General features: G+C 35.0%; 1 protein-coding gene across 1 annotated transcript; it reads right to left on the bottom strand.

The window, feature by feature from the left end:
- Positions 1-297: 297 nt before the first annotated feature.
- On the bottom strand, positions 298-5,256 carry LOC104085321 (probable glycosyltransferase At5g25310). Its single transcript, XM_070191493.1, has 5 exons — positions 5,063-5,256; positions 3,701-4,272; positions 3,471-3,601; positions 2,535-2,883; positions 298-2,206 (listed from the first exon to the last, which is right to left on the bottom strand). The coding sequence occupies exons 2-5, from the start codon at positions 4,118-4,120 to the stop codon at positions 1,529-1,531; spliced, it is 1,578 nt and encodes a 525-aa protein (XP_070047594.1). The 5' UTR covers positions 4,121-4,272; positions 5,063-5,256; the 3' UTR covers positions 298-1,528.
- Positions 5,257-9,913: the final 4,657 nt, after the last annotated feature.

The raw sequence follows: 9,913 nt of genomic DNA, 5'->3' as shown, positions 1-9,913 counted from the left end.
TATATACTTTTCGGCTACCAGATGTATATAGTTTCTGGCACGAGGTAAAAGTGATAATACTCCAACATCCTACGCTTCTATGAAAACTAGACATCCCAGGAAGTGAAGAAAGCGATCGATGTGTCTAGAGAAAGGCTGAAAGATAGCAATCACCTTGATCTTCATGTCTTAAGAATATTCTCGGGTTCGAGCAGTGAGAATGGGGAATCTGTTGTTCGGAAGCACTTTAACCCCCCCTCCCCCCATATTCGGTATGAATCTGGATTAGTCAAGCCAGCGAGTTTCTGATACCAAAAAAGCAAAAAAGAAAAATGGTCATTTTCGTTATTCACTGATAATACACTCTTCATATTCCAGTGTAGAAGATTAAATATCTTCCCCTGTGGAATACATATATCTTCAATGTTATCTTAGATACATTTCAAACTGTACGAGTACACAATATTATGTTAATACAAACATCAACTGGAATCTTGAACTCGCCACTTTATTTCTGAGAAGAATATTCAGCAACATAAATCTGCTATCTGATATACATGATATGTCACAGCAACCTTATATCTGAGAGCAATACTCTTCTGAAAATTGAACTCAATTAATCTTTTATGCATCATCCCAGATGCATATATATTAACACACAAAATGAACTCCTGAAGAGAAATTGTTATGATCTATATTAGTTAGAACTTAGAAGTCACACAGAGAAAGTTAGCCTGTACTTGAGCAGTAACTGTCAAAGTTCAGCTCACTCTCATTCGCACTCATCTACTCCAAACTATCAGCTCACGAGTATCGTCGAATGTGGGAAATTATCCATTATCTTGATCTTTCTTCTTTCTTCAATTTCTTCTTCTTCCTCTACTTCTCTTCTTTTCTCCCTTTCTTTCTCATCCATTCTCTCTACCTTGTTCTTCTTTCTTTCTCAAAGTAACCCTTTACTAAAGATTGTCGAGATACACGTCACCATGCCAACATCAGCATAGCTTAGTTCCATTTCCTTGCCGTTCATTTTCCTGGATTCACTGTAATTGTACCTCCATTTGAATATCAATGGAATATTCCTTCTTGTCTTGCATTGTTCTGCAAAGAGAGATCATTAACATCTGGACAAAAGTTTCAACCGCCTTTCTTTTCTTCAACTAAAGCCTGCCCTGTTTGTGACTTGGGACGTGAACTACCATTATCTGAGTTAGTATTTTGCAAGCAACTCCTTTTTGTCAAAGTACAAAAATGGTTTCTGTCATCAGGTTTGCCACATTGAGTCGTGGAACGGAGGTTCTTCCTCTGTCTAAATTCCTTTATAAAATAGGAGCCTTTCCTAGGCTGCTAGTTCTGTTTTTCTAAGTAACAGAAGCATTCAGCACCTGATATCATTTCAAGTGCACAAATCAAGGGAACTGAACCAGCTGCAACTCTTGAAAAGTTTTGCATATCAACATCCGAATTGATGAGCTCTTAAGGTCATAAACCGAAATCCAATACACCGTCAAGTTGGAACAACTAGAACTCAAGGGAATTGGGATATCTATTACACTTGAAGCTGGTTGAGCCTGCTAAACCAAATTGAATGCAAAATCATATGGAACAGATCATACCTAGTCGGTGTTGAGTTCCAAAGAAAATGCTTCTGCAACATCTTGACATTATTTTGCATGGCCTGGTAACGTCTCAGAGGTATACTCAATAAAATCTCCTTCAGCCTAGGAATATCCTCCTCAGCAACAACTACAGAAAAAGCCCTCCACTCAAGAACTTCGTCAAATGGAAGGGCAAAATTATCAGCAATGATAACTGGAACACACTCATAATAGATAGCCTCGACAATCCTCGGGCTGTTAACTTCGTAACCCATCGGACAAAGGCAGAACTTGCTTGATTTCATGTGTTCGGAATAAGACATAACTCTTGAGACTCTATGGGGTAAAGGCCCATAAATTTTTATGGATTCATCTTTGTCCCTCCAATACTTAAGAAGTTTGGGACGGACCGGACCGTGCATATTTCCAGCGAAAAAGGCAAGAATCGGGCGTTGTGACACTCTTTTTCCACCAAGGTTTCTAAGCGGCCTCCTGGGATTCCTTATGATGGTTTCCGGAAGGGAAACATCCTTCCCATTATAAAATATACCTTCAGATATATCTGCGTTGCAGAGAGCTTTTATAGTGTTTCTACTTAGCTCCTCATGATCCTTTAGCGTGTAAGGTCCCTGTAAGAATATTTTAAAACATAGGGTGGTTAGAAGACATAAAATACTCGTTAATCTAAAACAGAAAAGTTCCAACACTTAAAGAAAAATCATGTTGAACTTTGACACATTTACTTCTATCCTAAGCTCTTTTGTTCTATTGTATGTCAGTCTAGTCATATTGTTTAATCAAATTGTTCCATATTTTTAAGACTTTAAATTTCTAGCTTCTTTTATTAAACTAAATCCAACTCCCCAGCCTTAGAAAGCAAATTTAAAAGCTTAGGTCCAAAGATGAATGCTCATGAAAGAACTGTAGCGCAGAGACGATATTGATATGCATACATACCCAATCATGGCAAGCAACAAGGAAGTGATTTGACCCACGTGTCCGGTTCCAGAAAGGATACTTCGCAGCTAGCATGTTCACGTAATCCCGCAGGAATACCGATAATGGCTTAAGGTTATGTGAGTTAGGCACGTATAGTACCCTTTGTAACTGACGTGCACTATATGGAAGATAGAATAGGTGAGCTTTTTCTGGGTCCCGTGTCACAAAATGGTGACTTTCTTCCATCAGCTTCAAGAACCATCCCTCGGATGAATAAATTCCTCTAAGATAAGGTTGATGAAAAATAGGCCTTTTCCCTTCTTTGTAAATGTAAACTTTGAGTATAAGCTCCATCAACTCATAACTCCTGGAATGTCAACCTAATTGTGTTTAAAGAAAAAAACTAATTTTGAAAACGTAGAAACAGATTACAAAGATAAGCTTAATAGAGAAAGCTTCAACAGCCAATGATTGCCAGTCAATGTACAGAAAGCACAATCTGAAGTCATAATAACATTTACAACTGTATCTCACAAGACTTGGCCCAAGCAGTTATATAATAGTGGGTAGAGAGACTTTTGAATTGCTAATATATACGATATGTTCATTTAACTACTCTAACCAATATTCTAGCTTCTGCTATGACCTACAGGTTGAAATTCATAAAAACTTCAATTTCTTGGTTTCCGTATAAGATTCTTCATTAATGACATGTCAGCTACTGCTTTAACAACTAGACCTTGCAAAACAGGAAACCATAATGATGTTATGATTGTTAAGCTTATTGACAGTGGGGATTGTTAATTACTCAATTTTAGAATCACAAACAGAAATATGTCATATCTGAGTACATATTCCAGCAAACAAAAACAAAACACAATCACTCAGTAACATCATATCGAAGGATATCATCATAACCAAGAAAATAAGCTATCTAAAACTATAATCAAATACCTCTTAAAGGCAGATACATTCCTGAACAGAGGAGTATGCAAGCCTTGATCATCTCTAACTAGTGGGGCATTATCAATCTCTCTTTTGGCATATGCAAGTGCCTCATCCGGAGTCAACGATGCTATGTATCTCTGGAATATCAATTAAAGTATAAAGATCAAGATATAAGCCGGATAAACTAATTTACCAGTAATATTTCTAAGGAATATAACACAAAAAAAAAAAATTACCGGCAGGTTATTGGACACATTTCTAACAGGTGAAGGAGGGGTAATAGATTTTTCTCCTGCACTCACATGCTTCCTTAGTTTCCTCTGTCTTGAAACTTGCTCTCGTTTTTCCAGAACTCGCATTCTTTGACTTAATCCATAAGTAGAGTTGAGTGAAACAACTAGGGGGGCATGCTGACTAATATTGAACCGGTTATCTGGACTCGCCGGAAGTTCCCTTAATTTCTTTTCATGATTTGAATTTCGGTAAGATGAAACTTCCAATGATGGAAAGAGACCCCATTCAGTCAGAGGATGAGGAAGCGTAGAAATTTGAACCACAAGCCTAAGCAGTGTCAGAATAGCACCAATGAAGAAGAGCTTCTTCCAGTCAATTCTGAACAACAGAACAACCCGTATTGGCCGCAACAGTTTCCTCATCTTCTTCAGCAGACAAAAACTCCTGCCTCTACAAAAAATCCGATCTTGTTGCTAAAATAAGAGCTACATTTGCAGATCCATTTTCAGTCCCTTAAGCAGCCTAAAACAGCCATCCAATACCTCCAACATGTCCAACGCTCAAACAGGGAGATCTGTGAAAGAAGTTGTTAAGTTGAAACAAAAAATGCAGGCTACTATACGATATAGAAGGTGAAATATAACATATTTTCAACTATGGGCAAAGACAATAATCTAGTGAACCAACCATTCACAAGGCAGAAATAAAAACTAATTTTCAAAGATGTACTCTTTCCATTCCAAGAAAGAATAACACATTTCTAAATTTGAAAATAATTTGACCTGAATTTCCTGTTTACACTTAATTACAAGTTTTTATATCCACATAAATGTTATGACACATTTAAAACCAAAAAATATCAAAAATCTTCATTTCTTTCTTAAAGGAGTGAGTAATTAAGTAAATAAGAGTGTCCTATTATAACTGCTTTTAGATGAGGTGCTCACACGGGTCAATACAACAACAACAACAATCTAACGGAATCCCACAAGTGTGTTTTGGGTAGTGTGTTTTGGGTAGCGTACTGTGTACACAGGCCTTATCACACCTGGAAAAGAAAGCATGTTTTCGATATAACCTCGGCTCACGGTTCAATACATATAATCAAATAAAAGGATTAAAATATAAAAGCCAAGAGTCCATAGGCACACCTCTAGCTTCTTAAGTTTGAAATTTCTACCAGATTAATGCTACGAAGCTTCTTAAAATCCATTGGAATCTTGTAAAAATATCGTCTATTTGAGGTAAAAAGGAAAAGAAGTAAAAGCCCCAGGAATTCAATTCTGAATAATAATTGAAATTTTCAATTAAAGGGTAAATAATAAAAACTCAATATATACAGAGTAATGTTAATATATACTTACCTTTTGATTTACGATCATAAACGGCAGCAGACCAAACAACGCTAATTTTCGAAAGAAGGAAATTGAGGTTTTGGATAGAAGGAATTGTGATGTGAAAAAAGAAGGGAAAAAGAAAGAAACAGAAAGAAAGAGAAGCGAAAAGGAAAGGTGAAATGCGAAGGGAAAAGAAAAATAATGGACACAGTATGCGACATAATGGGTGACTGTTTCCATATTTATATGTTATTTTTAGTGGTTAGCGCCAGTTGTCCGCTTGGACTTTCCTTTTATAAATAAACATAAACATGAAATAAAGGGCAGGTGCACCGACTACATTGAGCACCCGCTATGGGCCCGAGAATAAGTCCGGTCACAATGGTATATTATACGTAGTCTTATTATGCATTTTTGGAATAGGTTGTTTCCACTTTTCGAACTCGTGACCTTCTGGTCACATGACAGTAATTTACAAGTTATGTCAAGGCTCCTCTCCGTTATAAACATGAAATATTCCTTCGTTATTTTTATTATACGAAAAAAAGGCGTACATTTTTGTATGTAATTTACCCTTATTATTTAGTATTACTAATACTACTTAATCTGTATCTATCTATACTATATTAAAAGCACGAACGCCCTTAGCGAAATGTCGTTCGCATTTTTTATCCTTCAAAATTAAAATTTACACTAGACAAAATAGTCATTCAATTATTTTTCTAATATTTAGGAATATTCATTTAATTAATTCTCTACTATTTAGGAATAGTCATTTAATTAACTTCTTAATATCTAGGACTTTAAAATTAACTAAAATTTGACTTATTAGTAAATTTCTCCCTATTTTAATTATTTAGATTAATCCCACCAAAACTTTTTTGTCTTATAAACGTGTGTAGTTAATATTATGACTTAAGGTAGTAGTCACTTTTTTTATTTTGACATTTTATTTAAACGAGTAATTAATTAAGTTGACCTTATACCATTCAAACAATTTGTTTGTAAATTTTTCCCCTTTATTCAACGTATATAGACATTAGGAATGAGCATTGATAAGGATTTAAATGTTAGTTTAATATTTATTTATCTCCTTTATTAATTATTTTATATTTTTAGATACAAATTTTGTTCACGATATTTAATTATTTATTTAATAGTAAAATTTTTAAATCAACTAAAGTTTTAGTTATTAAATAACTCTTTATTTTAATTACATAAAAAATTCTAATATTTTAAATTTTGAATCAATTAAGATTTTACTATAAATATATTATTTACTTTTTTGAAGTTTGTACCATAATTATAATACATTCCATGTTAAATGTTTTAGTATTTAGTATTTTAAAATTAATTAAAATTTTATTTTTTAAATTTTTTATATAATACTTAAAGCTACACTCAATAATTTTTGACTTGCAAACATCATCTATAAATGTATAGAATTTACTCAATAATTATAAAATAACATATAATCAATAAATATTTTTCTATTGGAGTATGCAAGCTTGAAATAATAAGGATAAAATAATAGAAGATGAAATATACTCTAAATGAGTTATTGTTAATTATTTTTCTTTTTCTTTTTACAAATATTCTAACAAATGACAACTCCGTATATTTTTATATTTTAGTTTATTATTGTAAATTATTGACTCAATAATAGTCAATTTAAAACTTAAATTTTTACTTATTAAATTTTATAAGAATTACAGGCCAACTCGTCGTGATAAAAGTAATTGTTTTACTTGTTTGTTCGATATTAAGGCATAAAAATAACAAAAAATTTCATAAGATATTCTTACAAAACTTAAGTACTTTCATTGGGTTGGATTTGGGATCAACATATATACTTTTAGAAAGTTATATATTTTATTTTTATTAAAACTCAAAGATACTGTTTAATATAATACTTATATGAGTTTTTGAAAATTATTTACTTATTGATGTGGGGAACACGCGCAACTCGCGTATCCTAAGACTAGTTATTTACAAAAGTTTAAGAGTGTGTCTAGTCAAATATTAATTAGGAAAATATAATAAATTATTATTTTATTAATTACTTCTTAAAGAAATAATAGTAAGGAAGAGTATTTGAAAGAAGAAAAAGAAGTAGGAGAACACTTTTGTTTTGGAAACAAAAATTAGTTTGTTTCTTAATGAATAATTAGTGGTGCTTGGAGAAGGATACAATTTTTCGAAATATGATTTCGAGCAACTTTTATGAGCATTTTGCACAGATAAAACTCGAAAATAAAGTAATATATTTAATTAAGTTTTGTGTCACATATTTTCTTACATTATACTTAATAGTTAAAATATAAATCAAATTACATATAAAAAATTAAAATTGTCTAAAAGATTACACGCCATTAATAATTACCAATTAAAAACTTCACTAAGTGTAATCCAAGTGAATTCAAGTTGCATTTTGTGTATGGTCGCAGAAGAATCTCATCACCATCTTTTTGGTGAGTGTAGCTTCTCCAGAGCAGTATGGATGAGATTGCTAAAATGGTTACAACTATTGAATGATCCAACCAATTCTTGGCAACAATTGTTTACATGGCTGCTTATCCAATCCAAAGGAAAGTCACTGAAGGCAAGGATACTTAAGATGATGTATGCTGAATACAGTTATGTGATCTGGAAAGAGAGGAACTATCACGACCCAAAAATCCTTCCAAACCACGTTGTGACGGCACCTAGTCTCTACGACTAGGTAAGCCTAACAATTCACAGAAAAATACCAACAACGAAAAAAAAAAGTTTGACTTCTAACTGCAATAGATACTGAATAAGAAAAATGATGCCGCTCGGCATGTACAATAACCAAACTCTACTTACACATCTTTTCCCAAAACCCTAAATATCATGAGTCACAAGATATAGAAGTAAATAACATCTCTATACTCCGAAGTCTAGTAAAAACAAATACAGAAGAAGTGCTTGACACGAGGAAGAATAGAAGGGGACTCCGAGGTCTGCGGACGCGACAGATATACCTTAAAGTCTCCAACAGCTGCCTCGAATTCACGGATACTGCGGCTGATAACGAGCACTTGAATCTACACACAAAATATGTGCAGAATATTAGCATGAGTACACCACAATTGGTACCCAGTAAGTGCCGAGCCTAACCTCGGTCGAGTAGTGACGAGGTCAGGTCAAGCCCACTGGTATATAATAATAAAGAAAATAAGAGAATAAGCAGTATAATAAGAGACTAAAGTTCAACAAAGGAAAACACAATGAAATAACATAACAGTACACGAAATTAAGCAACAGGGGATCTCCCGACATACTGTCTCGTAGTCCCAAAAGTAAATATGCAGGGAGAACTCCCGAAGTACCGCCTCGTAGTCTCAAAAGTAAATGTGCAGGGGATCTCCCGTGATACCGTCCCGTAGTCCCAAAAATAAATATACAGGGGGTATCTCCCGAGATACCGCCCCGTAGTCTCAAAGTAAATACACAGCGTAATCAATTACAGACGATAGAACAACAAGAGAATCTATAGTCTAGACTAAGTACAAGTCGGGAAAAGAAACAAGAATTCAATATGCATGCTGCAAAGAGTTCAATTAAGCAATTAAGGCACATAGACATATTATTTAGGCTAACAGAGTAATACGCATGCTAGTATGTTCAATTAGGGTAAAAACAGGAAATTACTCGGTAAAAATTAGGTGTTTCAATAAATAGCCCGTGTACGCACTCGTCACCTCGCGTACACGACGCTCACATAGTAAAATCAGTACAAAATCCTAAGGGGATTTCTCTCACACAAGGTTAGGCAAGCTACTTACCTCGGACCAAGCTCAATCAATCGATAGCAATGCTCTTCCCACGAATATCTGATTCCGAATGGCCTGAATCTAGACAAAACCAATTACATACCATAAATATGGCTATAAGAAACTAATCTAGTCAATGAAATCTAAGCTAAAGCGAGAAATTAGGAAATCGTCCCAAAAAGCCTCTCGGGCCCACGTTCCGAAATCGGGTAAAAGTCACAAAATACGAACACCCATTCACTCACGAGTCTAACCATACAAGAATAACTCGAATCCTACCTCAAATCGCCTTCCAAAACTCAAAATTATAGCCTATGAAGTTTCTACCATTTCCCCCCAAATTTCCAACTCAAATCCCTAATTAGAAGATAAAAATAACGATAGATTCATGAAATATAGTCAAATCTGAGTTAGAACCACTTACCCCAACAATATCCTTGAAGAAATCTCAAACAATCGCCTCACACCGAACTCTCAAACTCTCACAATCAAAATGGGAAATCAACCCTCGAAATGCTATTTTCTGCCCAGTAAACTCGCTTCTGCGAGCCTTCAATCGCACCTGTGGGAATTCCATCGTAGGTGCGAAAATCACTTATGAGGGCTGGGTCTGCATCTGCGGCAAGAGGGCCACACCTGTGTGTGCGCACCTATGGACCCATGTCCGCTTCTGCGGTCTTCTTCTGCTCATGCATGCCACTGAGCGCTTCCGCGGGCATCGCAGATGCGGTACCTTCTTCGCACCTGCGATCCTAGGCAACTCCTCTCCTTTCCACTCGGGTGGCTTCAGCAATTGCATAAGTCCAAACATACCAACTAGTCCTAAAACACCATACAAACTTATTCGAGCCCTTGAATCACACCGAACAATGCTATAAACACAATTCACCCTCCGATCCAAACTTAAAGAACTTGAAACTTCCAAATTCGACAACCGATGCTGAAGCCTATCAAACCACGTTCGATTGACCCCAAATTTTGTACACAAGTCATAATCAACCTTACGGACCTACTCCAACTTCCGGAATTGGAATCCGACCCCGATATCAAAAACTCCATTATCGGTCAAAATCTCCAAAAC

The sequence above is a fragment of the Nicotiana tomentosiformis genome, chromosome 12 (genome assembly GCF_000390325.3).
Source record: "Nicotiana tomentosiformis chromosome 12, ASM39032v3, whole genome shotgun sequence".
Classification (NCBI taxonomy): domain Eukaryota; kingdom Viridiplantae; phylum Streptophyta; class Magnoliopsida; order Solanales; family Solanaceae; genus Nicotiana; species Nicotiana tomentosiformis.
The sequence above is the reverse complement of the archived record's forward strand: the minus strand, read 5'-3'. Positions and strand labels throughout refer to the sequence as shown.